At 38.8% G+C, this 21,630-nt stretch overlaps 1 protein-coding gene across 7 annotated transcripts in view; it reads left to right on the top strand.

Moving 5' to 3' along the window:
- Positions 1-15,002: 15,002 nt before the first annotated feature.
- Positions 15,003-21,630, top strand: part of tjp1a (tight junction protein 1a) — a 142,701-nt gene continuing 136,073 nt past the window's right edge. For 4 of the 7 annotated variants that reach the window (XM_028473288.1, XM_028473266.1, XM_028473258.1 and 1 more), the window contains exon 1: positions 15,004-15,642. In XM_028473288.1, the coding sequence (XP_028329089.1) occupies positions 15,551-15,642 (92 nt within the window). In that variant the 5' untranslated portion in view covers positions 15,004-15,550. Of the gene's footprint in view, positions 15,643-21,630 lie in introns of all 7 variants that reach the window. The other 3 variants (XM_028473297.1, XM_028473239.1, XM_028473229.1) reach the window with 1 other exon arrangement.

The following is a 21,630-nucleotide window of genomic DNA, read 5'->3' as shown; positions in this document are numbered from 1 at the left end:
AACTACTATAATAATAGTAGTTGTGGTTAGACTGGGATAATAATTCACTACCCGTATATGCATTTTAGAATTGCTAAGTGGGAAACACTTTTCACAGGGTATCTGTTTATCTCATGGGTCACTAAAAGAAACAATGAGTGACACCCATATTTATTTCTATCGTCACCACATAATCATGTTATCATTTCCTGGAAGGGAACAGGAATACCAAGAAAAGCTCATGAAGACTATGAATACCATTTAATCAGGGATCATACGTGCAGTCAAGGAATGCATTCTAAAGAATATACGGAAAAGAAAGAAAAAAAACTACAGTCTGCAAACAACAAATTTGAAAGCCACTCATAATTTAAATTGTGTCATAAAAACTGTAGAGATTATGATTGACAAAGAGCCACTTAGGATGAGTGTGTTAAAGTGCTTTTCTTACCCTAATTTACAACATCTGTCAGGTTAAAAGTAACCCGAGTGTCAGACTTTTCCATTTTAAAATGAACCAGTGTTAACAATGTACAAGTGTGAATAGCTTTAAGAATACTAATGGATGGCTTCTCTCGTCTTAAGATGTGTCAGTATATTCAAAACCGGGTGCACTCGCACACATAACATCATGGATTTCAAATGTACATGTTTGTTTTTTGTCAAAGAGATGAACTAAACAGACATTTAAAATGCTCTAGTTCGTACAGTATACGATTGCCTTCATTTTATCTGGTTTGCCCAGGCCAAACAGCATTGAGGCTGAGGCGATCATTATTGTGGCAAATTCTAAATTGTTGAGACTTATCTGCCAGTCTGTGTTACTGTTGCAGTCATGTTCTCTGGGGCAGCAAAACAGTGGACAGGCTGCACAGAGGAGCGTAGTTCAGTTAAAGTGATTCTGACTGTTGTTCTGCTCACGTCCGCAAGGCACAAAACCGCTACATGAGTCACTACACGTTCAAAAAAATTGCTGACAGCAAGCTAATTTACCTGAGGTCTTTCATGATTTCATCAGTGACCTCTCACCCTAAAACTTTAACTTCCTGTAACTTTCCTCAGAGAAAAGTACCGTAGTTACTTTTTAGATAACTTTCTTATATCATTTTGTCAACGTGTTACTATTCCAAAAAAAGTGATGGTGAATAAGTCAAGACAAGAGGTGCAGAAACCTATGAAGTAGTTTACCAGAAAATTTTCAAAGATTGTCTATTTAATAGATTTTGTGCAAAAACTTAATAAATGTTAATAAATAGTTACAGTATTAAGTGCCATGGCAAAGCTAGAAATAAGTCGGCATGAAAGAAAGGGAGAAAAAGTATGAAAACTTCATTTTCTGAGGAAATTGATTGCAAAATATGCTGGTTGAAGTATTAAATAACAGTATAGGATATTTCAAAATGCTAGACTTTGTGTTTGTAAATGGCTTGTTTTAGTGCAAAGCGGTGTTTGGGGGTGTGGAAAATCTACAGTTTATTAACGTAACAACTTTCTTGCACTATTCACACACTTTTGTTATTCATTTTGCCCAAAAAACTACATGTTAAAGTCAAACACATGGCCATTTAAGCATCTATTCTGATCATGAGACAATGACAATGAGCAGCAGTAATTATAATTATAGCAATTAGAATTCACAACTACAGTCAGCCGTTTCAAATACTCACCCATTCGCTGTAGACACACAAATCGCTTTCTTCTTCTCCTCACTTCTTTTCTGACCACAGAAATACTCCATTTCAGTCATAACCCATTTCTTTACAGCAGTGGGGCACTGACTCAAACACGACAAGAACACATCAACTCATTGGTTTAGGAGATACGAAAGGAGTTTGGCTCCTAAAAATAAAACTGTATTTCAATATCAATAGTTCCAGGTATCAATAGTGGATATGAATCACTTTAAAATGCTAAAGAAGTTATTGACAACAATTGCTGGGGCTTTTCTTACTATGTACTTTGGAGATTTCCATCATTCAAAAGGCCATAACTTCTTCAAACATTCTTTGATTTCTATGTGTGTGACATCATTGAAAAGCCTTGACACACATTCAGAGTCTCTAAATCAGGGGTCACCAACATCTTCTTGTCACCAATGAGCTCTAATCTGATTTACTTGCAAGACTTCAAAATGACAAAGATAAATGTGTATAACAGATATAGTCAGACCCTTAGTACAGTAACAAACTGCTGCACTTCATAAGTTTTTGTATTAATGCAGAACTAACTAACTTTTTCACCTTAATAAATCCTTCTCGTAGTCCCTGTGAGGGTAATGCAAGTGTTTATGGGGTGATTGGGGTGGGTCTTTCATCTCCCCCTGCTGTTTCTGGTCAGAAAACAGCACAGCCCAATACAAACTAATGCTAAATTATGACCAGCCCCGTGGCTGCACACTTTTCTCAAACGTATATCGTGGTGGAGCCAGCAAAAAAAAGGCAGAGAAGACCTTTGTCTGAGGAACGGAGAAACTCCACGCTCACACACTCACAACCCAGTGCTCCATCAGGCAGCACACACACAAATATCCATCCATCCATCCATTTTCAGAGCCACTTTGTCAGCACACAAACAAACACATCACACACATTTCTACACTCCCTTCCTTATTACTCCCACATCATTCATTTATTTTCTTTGTTTCTCTTCCTCATACTGATCACATGGTCAGATTCACCGCCTAAACCACACCAAATCCACCGAACTACAGTATATGTGTGAAAGCACTCTTTGTTGCTACCGTCTTGGGAGAGCAAAGGTGCGCATGTAGCTGTGAGGTGGGGCAGGCGGCGGGGGGTGCAGAGTTTTTACGACAGTGACATAACCAAAAGGGACCTTTAGGGGGAGCGCTAAATGCAAGTTACTGGGGGTTTTCACGTTATACGTCTCCGTTTCACCACGGCACCGATCCGGTATTGCCCCGCTGTCCGCCTTCCGGTAATTCCCACCGGTTGAGTTTTGAGTGCGCCACGGAGTATTCCGGTTGGACGACTGTAACGTCACAAGACAGAGGAGTTCTCATGATATTTATATACGCAGTTAAAGGTATGTGTACAAACACAACAATAAACAGATAAACAGGTCAGTGTTACTAACGAAGGAATACAAGAAGGTTGGACTCTCATAGCCACATTTTTTAGCAACAGCCAGCAGAGATAAAACACGCACCACAACGGACCCGGTAGAAATAACACATTGACTCATGTGGAAATCTATCAGCTCCGGTGGTGTGGCGGAGACGTAACGCAAGGGAGCCGCATCCAGTGGAAATTGGCGGTTACTTAGTTCTGCTTTAAATTACCCATCTTTGAAATGAAAATGAACTGAAACATTGTGACATGTTTTTAAGTCTCTCAGATTTAGTATATGGGTTGTGAACGGTTCAAAAACGCAGAGTGGAACTTTGGAAAAAATATTACATAATGGTTAAAGTGTACAAGTACAAACAATTTCCTCTGAAATTGAAAACTTAGTATTTAATAAGTGCGTTTTTAAACAGGTAGCCCTTTGGAGGACTCAATAGCTTTGAAGTAGCTCGCCGTTTCAGAAAGGCTGGTGACCCCTGCTCTAAATAACTCAAAACGCCCCCTGGCCGACTTGTTCATGGTCTGCTCATGGCTCGTCACTTACAGTATGTTTATGTAACCTGTGCAACAGCTGTAATTGTTTTTAATCTATGGATTCTGCTTTAAAAACGAGACATACTAAAGAGATTTTTAGGGTTCATTTGTTTATGAAACGGTCACTATTTGATAGAAGCTTGTTGAACCCAGATCATCTCCCGCAGTGCATATCTTCACTGAGCTTTCTACAAATTAATATTCAGCTTATCATTTCAAGAAAGTGGATTACTGAAATCCAAATCCTCACTGTTTGACAGCCGTGTTTAAAGAGAACGTTAAATGAGGAGTTTGTGCTGATCTGAACTGTACATTTGATCCGTTGTCTCTCACTGACTTTCTTCCTCCAGTTACGTCTCTGGAGACATCTTGAGTAGTTTCAGTCTTGTCAAAAATGATTACATCTAAAAAGCGATTTACCATTAAAGGCATCACTATATATTTTGAATAAAAAAAGAGCTGATAAATGAACTACAATTACATTATATTTTTTGCAACTACTGTACATTAAGTCACTACATTGGCATGATAATGGTAATTATTGATAATATTAGAGATATTCTCTTTTACCCCACACTGTTACAGTTGATATGGGTTTAAAAGAGTCTTTTCTGCCATAACACACAAAGATGATCTTTCTTGTTAAAAAACTGCATGTTTTTTTTCTCAGCTCCCCATTCACACATGCACACACGCGAACACACGCAAGCATTTTTCATTTTAACACCCTAGCTTGCCATCGTTGAGTGCTCTGTTGTGTTGCAGTCGTAGGTTCAGGTTACCGCTGGCTGCGAAGTACGCCTGCTGTGACCTTGACCTTGGTGCTGCGGATCTGCACGGTGCAGCAGAACTGCTCACCTCTCTATTACACAGATATATTCACCGTGGCTCAGGTGGTAGAGGGTCGTCTTCTGATCGAGAGGTTGGGGGTTCGATCCCAGTACCTGACTGTGTGTCGAAGTGTCCTTGGGCAAGACACTGAACCCTAACTTGCTCCCAGTGGTCGACTAGCGCCTTGCATGGCAGTCCTGTCCCACTGGTGTGTGAATGTGAGAGTGATTGGGTGAATGAGCTGATGTGTAAAGCACTTTGAGACTGCTTCAGTGTGGTGATAAAGCGCTATATAAATCAAGTCCATTTACCATTTACTTTACCATATGCTCATCCAACCCTCTTTCCCCAACTACAGGAAAGTTTTCTGCAATTATATTCGTCTGCCAACATTACTAAATGACTTGGATGCATATGAAGTAAACTTGGAAAAATAATAAATTCTACATTTCTAAAATACACTTTTAAACATCTCAATATCATCATCATCATTATCATTATCAAAGGACAAACCACATAGAGTTATATGAAAGATGATGCCATTACGGTGTGTACATGGCCTTTAATCCTTGCAGAAGTTGTGCATGCCTTTCAGCGATTGAGGAGGTTAAAAAAATGCAACATGTCACACGTGTCAACAACTTCATTGCTGATAATTTAAAGATTTTATCTCTGAAAGAACCAAAACCAACCTTTGCTATCCACACACATTGAAAAGCCTTAACCTTAGTTTGTCTAGCCTAATTTTCACAAATTTTAGGTGCTAATGTTGCTCAATAAGTAGTTCTATTCAACTCACTCCTTTCACACTCCCTGAATATGTACTTTGCTCATCTTCAACATCAGCAAGATATAGAATAGAGCACATGTGTCAAACTCATGGCCAGGGGGCCAAATCCGGCCCTTTGGAGCATCCAATTTGGCCTGCAGGAGAAAGTAAAAATGATAGAGAAAACATGAATCATTGTGTAAATAAAACTGAACAATATTTGCAAGGCCCTCACAGTTTTCCCGGTGCTCAAAAGAACTCAAAATTTGGAGTAAATCCTTCAATTTTCATCAGATGATGACATATTTTCCTTAATTAAATAGAAATTAGTCACAACATCTAGGAAATTAAAAGTAAAGATCCTGTTGCAACTGATATCATAACTGATAACATTTATTGCTTGGATATGGTCAGTTTCTTCCATATTTTGTAATTTATTATATGTAGAAGTGTAAACTAGGCCAACTTGAGATCAAACAGCTCGGCATTTGTCCCCTGAACTAAAACGAGTTTGGAACCCCTGGAATAGAGAGATGAGGCACATTTTTGCACTTTGTGCGAAAAGCTTTAAATAAAGTGATGTTGGATATTTAAGTCCAAATTTATGAATCAAGTTTTAAATATTAGGACACTTCCTGTCCACCTCCAACTCTCCCCAAAAAATACAACACAAGGCATTGTATACCAATCTCAGATCTACAAGGTTAATACAGAATGCCACTCTACATGCCTTGCCTTTGTAAATGTAAGTGCACACAGATGGTGAAATCCATTTTTTTTCACTGTTCACTGAGATTACTTTGATAAGATGCCAAGTGACAGCATACACAGCACACACATAACGCTGCATGGCAGCACCTACAGCACTGAAGTGTATACAAAACTCTCGGCTGACTACATGCAGGACACATGGAGAAAAGAGACAGAGAAGCTCCCGTGTATCATAATGTAAATAAATTAAGCTAGCTAATTCACAATAACTGTGCACTAACTGGCTTCTCAGCAAGTGAATAAAGTAATTACAAGAGGGGAAAGGTGCATTAGACCATGACGATACTATAGCTATTAAATAATTTAACACCAGCTAAGTACGCCCTATCAGTGGATAGTCACAGAAATGAACAGCACAATGCGATGGAACGTCACCTAGATAGGCACCAGTACACCCCCGTGACCCTAAAAAGGAGCAAGTGGAATGGAAAATGGATGGTAAAGCCACTCACTTATAAATACAATAACATTTGCAAAAAATAGTGAGGGGGGGTCCATAAACCATCTGTTGGTTGTTGGTAAAAAAAAGCCACTGCACCTTTAAGATTTTACATCTAAAGCCCAAACTGATTGAGAGGTTTGCGGTTTAGAAGCTATATTTGACTTCATCTAAATCAGATGAAGATTGGCGAATTTCATCTACAGTACATCAGATGATGGTGTTGACTCAGTTTTTGGGCTTTTCAGTGGCTCATTGGGTCGTCGCATGGAAGTGCATTGACTGCCTATTGCCAGAAACGCCAATGGTTTCTACCATTGGAAGATTAGCACCTTGCATGGCAGCTCTTTTGCATTAGTGTGTGGCTATTTACTAAAGGTGAGATAATTTAGTGAGCAACAAGATATCATGATATCGCACCGTCAAGGTTACGTAGGGGGAGGTCAGATGAAGAAAAATCCACAGTCCACTACACGCCAGATTGTTATGGTTTATTTTTTAGCTTTTAGATTCCTATTGAGTTGAAAAGGTCATACCCAAAGTAAGTACAGTGTGTCCAGAGTTAAGTCAAATGAAAGCAGTAATAAAAAGTTATTTTTCCAACTGCAATTTTATAGGTTCCCTTTCCAAAAACAAATTGTATCGTATCTCATTTTTGTCTACTGTATTGTATCGTGAACTCAGTGTGTCGTCCCACCTATACCATTTACCAGTGCATTAGGTTTGGATGGATAAAAACTCCAACTTTATTCGTAGTAAAAATGCTAATACTAATCCCAGCAATCCCTATGTTATGGAGGAGCATTGAAGGTTGAGCAGAAGATGTTTTAACTATAGGCCGTAGAGCTAATCTCACACCCCCTCTGATATCGTCTTTTACTCTCCTGGCTTTTTTCTCACGCTGTCCAGATCTTATGTGCCACCCAAGGGCAGTGCATTGATTTGTGGATAAAATGTCCACATGACTTCTAATTGTGTTGTCAAAGTTTACAATGTCTTTACAAATAACGCTGCAGGGCTTTGATTTGAAGTGATTCCTCTGGGAAATGCAAAGCATAGAATTGTGTTTTTTTTTTTTTTTAAATAAAGATTAATGCTTAGTGTTTCTTAGAAAAACAGGGTTTGAACATCAGAAACAAAGATACACTAGTCCAAGCCTGGACGATATTGAGTCCAAAGCACTGGTTTGTCCGCAAGCTAATCTTGTTGGTTATTTCAACAAGAGTTGCTTCTTGCCATAGAGTTTCTTATTTTAATTTGTAAAAATCCAAAGGAATAATTTCTAGCCTTTTCAGCTGAACTGCAACATTTTTGGAGAAAAGGAGACAAGTACCAGTACATGAATGGATAAACAGAAGGAGCATGTTACAGAGTAATGTTTATTGTAAAATATGAATATGAAATACTCTTCAGACCTTGTTAAAAAACTAAAAGCCTTAAAATTAACTTACTTAATGTACCGCTGTATATATATATATATATATATATATATATATATATATATATATATATATATATATGAAAGATTTTAGGAGAGTTATTCAGAGGAAGAAAACAAACACGCCCAGTCTAAATCTCCAAAAAAACCAACCTATGCTATACTAACTATACCTACTCAATACTCACTATACCTCTATTCACATTTTTTTTCAAACCAACCTATTGCCACTTTTTTAACCTGTCAGTTGTCCTGTTTAACAAGTTGGCTCCTGGTGTTCAGTTCATTGCTTAAATCAGGCCTCTGATGAAACTCTCTGCAGGGTTAAACACTCTCCACCTGTCAGACTGTTAATAAAGCTGACAGTAGGAGGGCCAGAAGGCTGCAATCTTTGGATGTCAAACCCCACTGACTGGAGTCACAGAGGCTCAAAGCATTGGTTTCCAGTCGACTAACACCATTTCTAAACAATATCCTCTTCGTGGACTCACAAACAGACACAACGCTGACTCTAACTCCTGCAACTGTCAGGCAGAATATCTGTTTACATGTAGATTGGCTTCATGTTGAACAAGTCTTGTTTTTCTCTGCTGAGCCCCCTAAACCCCCTGAAACAACACCATAAATTACTGTCCAAGCAGCAGCAGGTGCAGTTATTTTGCATCCAGAGCTCCTGGGTCTCATCCTCATCCCTCAAACATTTTGGAGTATAAAGCTGTAGGACGTTGAACAAAAAAAAAAAAAAGAATTCTTTTTAGAAATAAGACTAGCCTAAAATCTAAATTTGTTTTAGCAGCATTTCTATCCTTTTCCATTAGCCCAATACAAGCTAAAAGAAGCGCAGTCTTTTTAGCGTCTCCAATTTGAACACTTTTCTTTCGTGCATTTCCAGTGATTTTCCGCAGAAACAACAGCAGGCACATTTACTTCAACAACTGTTTCATTTACATATTGCATTATCCTTGCTTGATTTCATATACTTTATGCATCCTCTGCAGCTTGCATATCTGAGGGCCCGTGTGTGCCTTCTTATCACATCATTGCTCCCTGACAAGTCTCACGCACGTCATAGGCAGTTTTTTATCATGCAGATGACTTATGTCTCATCCCTTTGGTTACATCATCAGTTTGTTTTTTATATCGCTGCTTATCACCGATAAAAACAGTCAAATAACATTTACATAGGAGCGCATACACATGTTTACATCCCAAGCTTCTAATACGGTAATTCTGCTATTTTGCATGGTAAATGTGTAAATACAGCTAAAGACAATAAAGAACTCTGTTTTAAGATGTTACATTACACTATTGTTCGATGTGCTTGCTTTTTGAACGAGTTTGAAAACAACCCAGCAAGATCTAATTTTAGCTCCACATTTACAATCCAGATTTACAAACTATGTTCTGCATGGTGACGTTCTGCCACTGCCTACATTATTTCACTTTGTGACACGTTTTACTGACACTTTCATAAACACGCAGTGTCTTTTAAAGCCATACATTGGTGCACCCAAGTTCTTTTTTTATATCATAAAGTGTATCATAAACCTATTATGAAATGGTTTTCACAGAGCGACATAGCACTGATTATTTTAATTGAAAATAGCATCTAAAAGATATTAGTACATGTGCTCATGATTTTACGCCTTTTTGAAATCTACAACATCAACAGTTCATCTGGAAGAAACCTACGTTATGTTCTGAGAACAAAAGCAAAACACAGAGAAGCAGCGTTTAGTTTTATGCTCCTCATCAAGTCCGCCCAAACTCTCTGCACTTTTAAATGAAGGTTATTCAACACTGCTTTTAATTAAACAGTCACATTTTTTGATCTGATATTATGTTTTATTGACTGATATTGTTTTAAATGTTCTGTTTTTAAATATAATTTTTATGGTGTGCTGGCACTACTGTGATATTTGTTTTGTGCAAAGCACTCTTGTCTTGTACGTAAAAGTTGATATATAAATAAACTTGACTTGGCTGTGTGTATTTTTGTAATTATTGAATTTTTGTTTTCAGGTATAGTAAATATTTGCAAATGTTAGATTCCACTTGTTTAGCACTCATGAACCTATGTTCTCTCGTCATATAGGTTTTGAAGATGAATTTGTATTATGTGTCTGGGACTCATCAGTAGAGTCCAGAGTGAGTGTTGCTGTGTAGATGCAGGTCTGACAGAAAGAAACTGAACCTCTGCAGAGAAGTGTTGAGTTACAGGATGCATGCAGCATCCATGATGCACTCATTGTATGGAGCTGACACACTTTTGAGACTTTTGACTTTACATTTATTCTGATCAGATCATGATTTAAAATACATTCTTTGTGCTTTCTGAGTCACTTATAAGAGCATGTGCAGGGACCACACAAGAAGAACGATTTAGATACCTCTCACTGACTCGACTCATGCTGATAAATACAGCAGCAGTGACAGATACCAGGTGGATGATACCATGTCGGCCACTCGCTGACTAATTTCCGCGTTGACACAATCAACAGTGTCTGTATGCGTCTATATGCTCAGCTGGTGTCCATTGAATGAGCTCCTGTCACATGCTTGTTGATATTGGTATGCCTTGTGCATGAAAGAGAGGCAGAGCATGAGCGAGACAGGAGAACGGTCCAAGGCTACAGATTTAATCTGGCGGCTGTGGTCATGTGATTAATAGTGGCCACTAGGGAATAGTGTAATTTATAGTGAGGGGGAGATCAACACATTTGGATGCTTGCAGCCCCTGAGGGAAATCTCTCTCTTACACCACTTCAACAGTTTTCTCTATCTCCCACTAACGGACTATTGCACCTCAATAGAGACAGCTTGCTTTTGTGGAAATTAACCATTTTATCTGTGACTGTTAACAGGACCAAGAGCACTCCTGATGCAGTTTATGATCTGGGTAATAAATGTGTTCTGAATATGATATAATGGAGACAATGATTCAGTAACCACTCTGTGTCCAAACACTCAAAAAAGCAAGGGAGGCCAAAACAGGAAAAACAGGAAAAACAGGAGGAAGCACATGGACAACACCAGGAGTGATGAGACCTACAGGAACCTGCAGAAACCCAAAACCCAATATGAGCTACAAAATAAGATAAAGCCACTGAGCCCCTAAATTATAACAAGGAAAAAGAAAAGGGTTCTTATTTTTAATATAGGAAACAATGTTTTTCATTATCATAGATTAAGCTGATTATTGGCAATAGAATGATTCTGTCATTTCAACAAATTTTTCAGGACATCCCGCACACTTTGGTCTTAAAAAAAATCTGATTTATTTTTTTTTTACCAGTTGTTCTATGATTATTCAATAAGCACACTGTAGATTTTTAGTTTGATTGAATGAATCTTTTTGAGATATGGCCAATTTAGTTTTCTTCCATTTTTATCTTCCAATATGTCAGGAAACTGAAATTTGTTATAGTAATATAACTCCACCTACACTATCGCAATATACAAAAAGATCTGTTATACATCCTTTCTGGTGGACATGCCAGCCTCTCAAAATTGGAAAAAAGTGTGTTGGGGTTTCGGACTTTAACATTTTTCTAATTCATGCTTTGTGAGGTATAGTTTCTCATGATGGAAGCATATGGTAGTATTTTGAAGGAAAAACACCCCTAAAAAAGAGAAATTAAGATGAAATGAGAAATATTTTCATAATACATTTTGTGTTAAAAAACAAATGTTTTTCTGATACAATGGTTTGTATATATTTTGAATAGTGGAAAACTAATAAACAACTAAGGCAATGGCCTCATGTAAATTATTTTCAATATTCGCAAGTGGTGAAATAGCCTCAAAGTTGGGGTCCAAAATAAAAATGGAGATGGTGCACAAAGAAAAATTGTTTCAAAAATACAGTGTGCCTATTGAATAATCATGAAACAACTGATAAAAAAAATTCTGAGATTTTTGAGACCAAAGTGCAAGGGCCATTTGTTGAAATGACATGGAATGACCCAATATTGATTTACTTTTTTGTCCACTAAAAACTCCATCTCAATTAGCCGACCCTGTCCTCACAGTTTCAAATCATATCCCTTTCGTTACTTTTTTATTTGAGTTTCTCCTCAACCCCACAATGGAAAAAGACACATCAAATGAGTTGGTAGAAAAGGCAGGATGGATGTAGAGAGACTCAACTTTCAAAGGCTTGATTTTGTTTTTTAAAAAGTTGCCAACATCACGCAGTGATGATAACAGCAGTTTCATCATGACCTTCCACACCAGCTGTGCACATGCTTTGCCCATCCAAGAAAAAGTTACTTGCATTCTCACTTTTTTTCCTCAACCTTTTCATTAGAGTTATCCATTCCTGTTGGAGTTTATATCTAATTTAACTTTTTTTTCCGGTGTATGGCTCATCTCAGGAGGCCTGGGGTTTATACATTGTCTTTCTTCCTTCCTTCATTGTGTTTATTAGTGTGAACAAATATGTAAACTCACTGACAGTGACATACCATTTCCCCTCGTGCTACTGAATGTGGGAAGCTCTCCAGTCTCCCTGCTGAATTGTTAATGGTGCTGAACAGAGGATTTCTGTGAACTTCCTGTGATCAGTCTTCATAGTTATATCCTCCACCAAATGATTATGAAAAAAAAATACATACATAAAATACCAGGACACATGGGAGCCACTTGAACATATCGGGTGCACTCGGCCTCCTCATGTCCTTGAGGACTCACTAAAGACTCGTGTTTACTGAGCATTTAAATTGGATACCGAATCAATTACTGACTTGATTAGCATCTGTTGAAACTCCCTAAACTCTTGCCTTATAAAGAGCAACACGTGCATCACATTTTATCATTAAATCACAAAACAATTTGGAAAAACTTCTAACTTTTTAAAAGAAATATTTAAAGGCACACTGTGTAACTTTTGGCCACTAGGAGCACTAAACCGGTAACTTACACACAAGCTCCCCTAGTGGCCACAAGCGCTGCAGCACTGTCGCAAAAAACAAACAGTCAGGCCAGCCTCCTTTGTCTTTTGATTGTATGCAGACAGTAGTTGGGTCTAAGGCAGGGGTGTCCAATTCCGGTCCTCGAGGGCCACTATCCAGCATGTTTTAGATGTTTCCCTCTTCCAACACATCTGATTCAAATGATCAACTCCTCATCAAGCTCTGCAGAAGCCTGATAACGATCCTAATCATTTGAATCAGGTGTGTTGGAAGAGGGAAACATCTAAAACATGCTGGATAGTAGCCCTCGAGGACCGGAATTGGACACCCCTGGTCTAAGGGCTTGGGTCTAAGGACTGGGCTTACTCCGTGGCTACAGTCTATGGATTGGAGGAGCAGCCGCCACTGCCGCCCTTCTCTCCCCGCCACTGGAGTCTCGGCGCTCGGCCTTCCTCGCCGCGGCGGTGGCGCTTCCCCCCTACTCCCAGGCCCCGCCGCAGTTGTCGGCCCACTTCGCCGAGGGTCGGCGCGGTCGTCCCCCCGACCCCCAGCAAAGGGAGCCGACATCGGCGGCGAGGCCGGGGAGTAGAGGGGAAGCACCACGAAGCGGGGTTAGCACCGGGTCTGCAGCGGCGGGGAGAAGAGCGAGCGGTGGCGGCTGTTCCTCCGGCCAGCCCGTACTTCAGCCCATAGACTGTAGCCGCGGCGCGAGCCCAGCCCTTAGAGCCAATCCTTATCCTGAAGTTACGGATCTGACTCGCTGACTTCCCTCACTAAAGCATCCACGCTTAACTGAACTATCACGGCGGTTAGTGCACCATCAACCCAACACAAAACTACCATATTATGCTCTTTTGGCTGTAAACAGATGCTAACTTGTTTCAGCTGCCCACAGCAATGGCGCCGGGTCGGGAAATGCTCGTATGTTGTCACGTCACGTGGGAAATATATAGATCAGAGCCTGTGGTCATGTGACTGCCGTAAAGGGAAACTTCTCCAGGTCACATGACCTGGTGAAAGACGGTCCGTATCCTCCAAACTTAAATGGTTGGTATTTCAAGAGGGAAGCCCCGCTCGGAGCATTGATACCGCCAAGCTCTGTATATTGGCCTGAGGACTCATTTAAAATAACTCATATGGGTCAACTCTTTTGGTCAGAAAGTCCACGATGTGCCTTTAAAAACACATGAAATATTTAATATTGTAAAATATAAAAGTACAGATAAAGTAGAGGATGAAATGAAGTTGGGTTGCATGTTCGTTCTCCAAAAGCTGGTTTAAAATAGATTTGCTTGGCAGTTCAACTAAACTGTCAGGGATATTGCCTCTTGCTCCTTGATCAAAGCCTGCTGAGCAGGACTGTGTGACTGCTTAAGAGGACTAAGTTTCAAACACGAAGGTGTGCAGTGATATGAAGAAACACTCACACGTTCTCTAAACCAGATTTGGCCATGTTCAATATGTAAGAGAATTTTTTAAAATATGAAAAATGATTAAACCTTTAGACAATTGGTTTGATTTTTGTTATCCTGGAGCCAGATCAGGAGGGGTAGTTTTCTCATTTGTAGTTAGGGGTTTTTAGGATGTAGAAATTTGTGGCACAAATGTTGCTGTTGGATGTTGGTTTGATATATTTGTATGTTTCTTATTCGTATTATTATTAGTAATATATCATTATCATCATTATTATTACAAGAATTATGAGATTGTATTATTTACTGTTACCACACAAAAGTAACCCGTACCGATTCACAGGTACCGAGTATCGGTTCAATAGTGAAAGGTACCCATCCCTAATAGGGACACTATATTCTACTGTGTGTTGCATGTTTTCACAGTAATTTCTACACTTTAAAACACAAAGTCTACCAGGTTTGATAGAATTTGTGCTGGACGGCAACATGTGTTAGCTCTGTGCATTTCTACATCACATGCTTTTATTCTTTATTTTGTAGTTGATGTGAATGTTCTTGATATTCTGTACTTTAAGTTGTGTCTTGCCTTTATTTCTATTGTCTACTCTACTTTTCTTTTTTTTTTTTATTGAAATCCCTCAAACAAAAACTCCTTCAAAACCAGACTTGGTTTTTGTATTTGTTTGAAAACTCTGAGAGTTCATTCAAATTTCATCCTCTGTCACTCCCCCCCCCCCCCCCCCCCCCCCCCCCCGCCCCTCTCTCTCTCTCTCGCTCTCTCTCTCTCACTCACACACACCCACACACGCGCGCGCACCCTCGCTCTCGCGCCTGGCAGCAGACGTTTGGATGCCGTGCATCCGATTGTTTTTCCTCTTTTTCCCTCCACTGACATCCAAAAGAAAAAGTGGTCCAAACAGAGCGAGGAGGAGGAGGAGAAGCACAGCCATGAGTTAGTCCTGACTGAAAATGAATGGATTATCTAATCTATTCTGAGCTCTAATGAGATTAGATTAGCCAGTCAGCGCAGACATGGGTCGCGGCGGCGTGGTACCTTTCCTTCAGCTCCACGGTGGTCGTCCTCCCCGTCCACAGTCCAACCGTCGTGGAAATGGCGTTTCTGACACGGAGGGTGCCTGGAGACCACAACCACAACAACAACAACAACAACAACAACAACAACAACAATAACAGACACTTGGCTGCGCGCTCACCTGTGCAGCTCCGAAGCGCTTGCACGGTTTCCTGGAAGTAGCTGTAGTAGTAGCAGTAGCAGTAGCAGTAGCAGTACTAGTAGTAGCAGTACTAGTAGTAGCAGTAGTAGTAGTAGTAGTAGTAGTAGTAGTAGTAGTAGTAGTAGTAGTAGTAGGACACCATGAAGTACCAGAAATACATCACGGTGATGCAGATGGCCATGGGAGTGACTGCCTCAAACAAAGACTGTCTCCCCACCAAGAGACAGCTGTGGTGAGTACAGTGTGGATGGATGGATGGATGGATGGATGCTTTTAGCGCTTCTTCTTATGGACGAGGTGGAGGTGGTTGGAGGTTAGAATGAATTCTCCTCCTAACCCTAACCTGCTCTCAGGGGAAACACGGCGCTCTCCCGTTCACTCTCTGCCGTGTGAACTTACAGCTGAACATCTGTTGTTGGATGTGCCTCCATCACCCTTTAGTGCCTCCGACCACTGGCTCGTGCTCACACCCACTTAGGTCCACACCGGGCGGGCGTGCGTGCGTGCGGCCAAAGGTGCACGCACGCCGTCTGTCCGCTTTGTGATGATCCGCTGGGTCTCACACGCACATAGGAGCCCCAGAGGTGGACAGACCATCTGACATCGACCCAGTGGGCCGGTTCGGTTCGGTTCGGTCCGCTACGGTTTTTTTGTTTGTTTTTTTTAAGAGTGAGTGGAGGTAGACATGGTAACAGGTGGTCAATAATGGTCAAAAAGTGGTAAAAACGTGGAAAGAAAAGAGTGTAAAGTGACTAAAATGGGCCAGAAGCAGTCAAAAATGGACAAAAATGGGCAAAGAAAGAGGAATCAAGTGTATTTAATGGCAAAGGGTCGTTTAACTGGGCAAAATGTGGCCAACAATACTGAAAAAAGGCAAAATGTGGCAATTCATATAGTGGAAAAAGGCAAAATGTGGCAATTAATACAGTGGAAAAAGGCAAAATTTGGCAATTAATATAGTGGAAAAAGGCAAAATGTGGCAATTACTAGTGGAAAAAGGCAAAATTTGGCAATTAATATAGTGGAAAAAGGCAAAATGTGGCAATTAATACAGTGGAAAAAGGCAAAATGTGGCATTTAATATAGTAGAAAAAGGCAAAATGTGGCAATTAATATAGTGGAAAAAGGGCAACAATGTGGAACAAAAAAAAGGCCAAATGTAGGGAAACAGGAAACAAACAAGTGGTATTTATTGGGCAAAACTAAGCTTATTTGGAAGATAAATGGCCCAAAAATATTCAAGAAAAGACAAAAATTAGATAAAAGTGTCAAAGTAAGTAAGTAGACTTTATTTATAGAACGCTTTTCACTGGTAAAAACCACAAAGTGCTGTACAAACATGTCAGTATCATCCCGTCTAAAGGAAACATGGAAAAACAGTCGCAAATAACATGGGAGACAAAATGAACTTGCAAAAATGGACAAGAAATAGGTATTTATTGGCAAAAGGTCGCTAAAGTCTGAAAAAAGTCTCAGAACCTTTTGAAAAGGGGCAAAAAAGGGAAAAAAGAAATTGCAAAATGGCCAAAGGAAATGCGTTAAAAAAGTTTCCCCCTTTTAAGGATTTCTGTGGTAATGATAATTAAAATTAAGACATAAAAAGCCACTTGTTGAGCATTACTGACTTAATAATGGCCTCTACATAGTGTCCACTGTTAATGTAGTGAACTGGTCTGGACAGACAATGCCAGGGCTGAATCATTGTCCCAGTTCACCCCTGATAGGAGCAGGTGTATCCAGAATAGGAATAACAGTGAAAAACAATGCTGTGTCCACTTTTGACACGATTTCACCACCTGTGCACTTCCTTTTTTTTAATTTATTTTATTTCTCAGAAAGCTAATGTGAGTTTGTGATTTTGGGCTTTTTGTTTTTTTTTTCCACCAACTCTTTGATCCCACCCATGTTTCCATCTGTTTATCCAGTTCAGAGGCGCTGGAGCTCACCTATGGTCAACACACAGGAATAGAATCACACACATTGATTCATTGGTAAATATAGGCTCCAGCACATTTGTTTTTCAGCTATAGAATCTGCTCAGAACACACACATGAATGAACCAACAACCCTCCATAGCCGTGTATCTATGGTTTCTGATGCCTCCTCCATGCAGTATTACACCTTCAAATATAATTCCTTACTCAGCACCTTCTTGCCACCTGCAATTTGTTGGAGCAGCTGTTAGTTTTTTTTTTTGTGTTTTTATGTGTATTGCCCTGTATATTATGTGTATAATAAGCCTACGTCATATCTCCCGCTAATTTTTCGTGCAGCATTTCCCAAAAAGTTTCTAACTTGACTTTTCTTAAGTTAAATTATAGATCACAAGTGAAACATTAAGAACATCAGCTCAAAATATGTGCTTTACAAGAATATCCAATGAACTGAATTGAACCTTTTTGTGTCTGATATATATTTATATATTTACCCGTCACACGCTTCTCTCCACCTGCCTTTGAAGATAAACTGATGGATACTCATTAACTGCTGATCTGGCATTGGTTGCCCTGGTTTTCCTGTGTATTTTTATTCTTTCAGTTGTAATTCTTTATATCTTTTCGCAGCTATTTTTACACACATTTTATGTCAGCTTCCAGCTTTGTTTTCAACAGTTCTTTTTTTTGTTTGTTGCATCACCTTTCCAGACTCTCTGTCTTTGCACTCCAGTGAAAGCCGAGCACCACAAATGTCTAATGAACTTGCAGTGTGACGCCATTTAAAAGTGACTTCCACGTGTTTTCTTAACAAGAGTAATCATTTGCTCAAGCCCACATTGAATCTTTTACAAACTTCTTTGAAACACACAACTAAAGTACTTTAACTACAAACTTTCCACTTTTCTTCTGCGACAAGTTGACAGCATTTGTTCATTTTGACAGAAAATGATTTTTTTTTTTTTTGTCACATTTGTTGACTTAGTTTTACTCAAAATGACATCTTCAGGACTATTTCAGTTATAGTCAACTAAATGACATTAAGATTTCAGTATCTGTTACAGATACAGTCGACTGGAATTTACAGCATAAGAGTTTATTTGTTTTTCAAAGATTCAGTTACCGCTGATCGACCTGATATGGTGATATTAATGTTTTTAAATACAGACAGACAGATTTGATGTGATCAATGCATAAGACCACATGATCACATGAGTTCTGATTGGATTTCGTCCCATGTGACAAAATCATAGTTTAGTTTGACTTGTTATTAGCGAGTGTCCTGCGTCTGCTGTGGTCGTCTCATGTGCCACGTTCTCTCTCATGTTCAATTTCCGAAGCATTTAGCGAGCGTCTCCAACAGGGTTGGGTTCAATTGTAATTGTAATCGCGTAATTGATAATTAATTACAATTATGATGTAATTGTAATTGAAAATATATGTTAATGTTATCGTAACTGAGTTCAGATAATTGACTTTATAATTGTAATTGGCATGGAAATTCTAGAAAAACTGTCATTTACAATGTATTTAATTGCAAAACTGGGGAAACGTGTTCTAGTTCAATGGCTTACACATTAGTCAGAGACCACCACTATGGGCAACCAGTCCATGATGGGGTCTATTCCCTCCAGTTAGCTGTCTCTCCAAGCTGTCACATATACTTTCTCATGTTGCCAGTTGTCCAATCACAGTGGTCACTGGACACGTCCAGATATTCAGAATCATTAAAGATAGTAGTCACATGAGGTTTACCATAGAGATGTCCCGATACAACTTTTTAACTTCCGATACCGATATTGCAGCCTTGAGTATTGACCAATACCGATATCAAACCAATACAATAATAGCACAAATCATACATACTTTTATTACTTATTTTGTAGTGTGGAATGTTAGACAAGGCTTGATCAAGTGACGTCACTCAAACAGAGAACAATAGTCAGCAACAGCAGGTATAAGAAAAACGGACCCATTTATTATTAAACATATTCTTACATACATTTTAACCTTCAACAGTATTTTACAATTGAATAACTATAATATAATATGTATCGGAGATTTTAGATGCAGTCCGATAAAATCTCATATTCATTTTCTGGCTGATATCGGACTAATATCCGATATCAATATTGGATCGGGACACCCCTAGTTTAGTTGAGAGGGGCGTGGGAGCTGTGTTTCAGATTTAGGACGGATGTACATTTTGGGACGCATCATCAGTAGTGTACCTTTGAGGTAGCTTATGTTTTAGACATTTTTATTGATTTGTCATATACACATTCACACATACATACAACTAGAGATGTAACGATTAATCGTAAGGCAGTTAAAAATCGATTCATAGGTATCAAGGTTCACGTCGATGCTCTGAAAATTGAATCGCAGTACTTTTTTTAAACAGCAGAGGGCTATATATCCTTCTCGTCTAAAAGTGTAGACAGCGGGCGGAATCTGCTACTACTTTCTTTCTAGCCGCCTTCTACTCCTAAACAGAATATCTGTAATATTACGTGAATATCTGTAAAAATCACGTGTTTCTATTAGCTCTGTCTGCTAGCATAGCTTCTCTTCTTCACTGCAAGGATATCTGCATGCCAACCGACCACTGGGTTACCTGCGCCCTCTGCTGGTCCAAACAAATATCTGACGTAAATGCAGTGCTGACTGTTTTTTTTTTGTTAAGCACAGAATACATTGCACTTTTAAAAAGAAAAGGAACTATTATGCAGTTTTGTATTGTTTACTATAAAACCAGAATTTAAATTAATAGGCTTCTTCTTCATTTGTATTATTCCTTTATTTATTTCATTCAAGATTTATTTTTAGTTAAATTGCATTGTTTTGAATAGTTTATCAAGGGATTATTTTGACAATGAAATATAAAAGGAAAATAGTACAGTGTTTTTCCCCCCAAAAAAATAAAGGAAAATTTGTCTCCAGTCCCATTTTGTAAAATAAATCGTGAGAGAATCGTATCGTGAACCCAGTATTGTGAATCGAATCGTATCGGGAGTTGAGTGAATCGTTACATCCCTACATACAACACCTACATCCAACATGTCATGTTTAAAAAGTCATTAAAACAGTAGGTAAATAATTGAAGGTTTGAATCCTACTTTGTTACAAAATATTCACCTCATACGAATGCCTGATAAGGGCTCCATGCTGACATTTTGGGGGCACATTTAAAAAAAATATTAATTGACAAAAGAATTAGATTGACATTTAGATTTCCCATCTCTCTTCTCTGTGAACTTGTGTGTTGCACGTTTTGGCACGTTTAGAAGTCAGCCAGCGTTCAACCAAAGGAGTGAGATCAAACTCCTCAGAGGGTCCCTCCATGCTCCTTATTAACTAATTAATTAAGAAAATCCTTAAATCTGCCTTTGGGACAAGGATTTGAAATTTTTAAGCTTTCGAAGTTGAAATGGCCTTGGTTGCTTTAAGGGCTTTACATTAGCTTTCAATGGTCACTTTTAATGTAGGACATCCAATCTGCTTGCCACACATGGCAAGTTAAGATTTTGTTGGAAAACCAAACCATATGTCACTGATGGAAATACTTAGCCATACAGTTATCAGTAATCATACAACATGTGTACGTGTCACTGTTTGATCATTTTGCCTAGGAAGCTCAACAACAAGTGTTTGCTAGTTTTTGGTGGTAAAACAAAGTATGTTAATATTTTGTTTTATTCACTTAATACGTATTGGCACGCTCACCTAAACTCTATTGTGTGTCATTCTTCAGCAGCTAAAAAAAAAGGTCCTTTTATTGGTATTTTACTGGCATTTTGGCTAAATATAAAGAAAAATGATTTGATAAAATATTCTGACGTCAATATGGACCTTATGAGAAACAGACAAAGAAAAAAAGGAAGAAAGACATATTGATCATTAGAAATCAAATTAGCTAATATATAATCCATTTACCCCATGACACTGAAAAAAGGGAGCAAGTGGGTCAGAGAATGGATGGATAATCCATTTATTCAGGTTTTCTTTACATTTTGGCTCATGATATAACAAAAAACGTATTATTGGCTAGTGACACATGATAATATAGAGCTGACAAGGCTCTTTTCCCCAATGTTACATAATAAACAAATTCCCACTGCTAAAACCAATCAAAACTGATACATTTTCCCCCAATTTCAAAGTTAGAAAAAACAAATTGATTCTAGAAATCCTCTTTATATATGAAAAAAGGTGTTTATATTAGAATCTAAGAACAAAGACAGTATACTTTTTTCCCATCTATAATATGGTATTTGTGTCATCTA

This window comes from Gouania willdenowi, chromosome 3 (genome assembly GCF_900634775.1).
Source record: "Gouania willdenowi chromosome 3, fGouWil2.1, whole genome shotgun sequence".
Classification (NCBI taxonomy): Eukaryota; Metazoa; Chordata; class Actinopteri; order Blenniiformes; family Gobiesocidae; genus Gouania; species Gouania willdenowi.
Note: the sequence above shows the minus strand (reverse complement) of the source record. Positions and strands in the feature narration are given on the sequence as shown.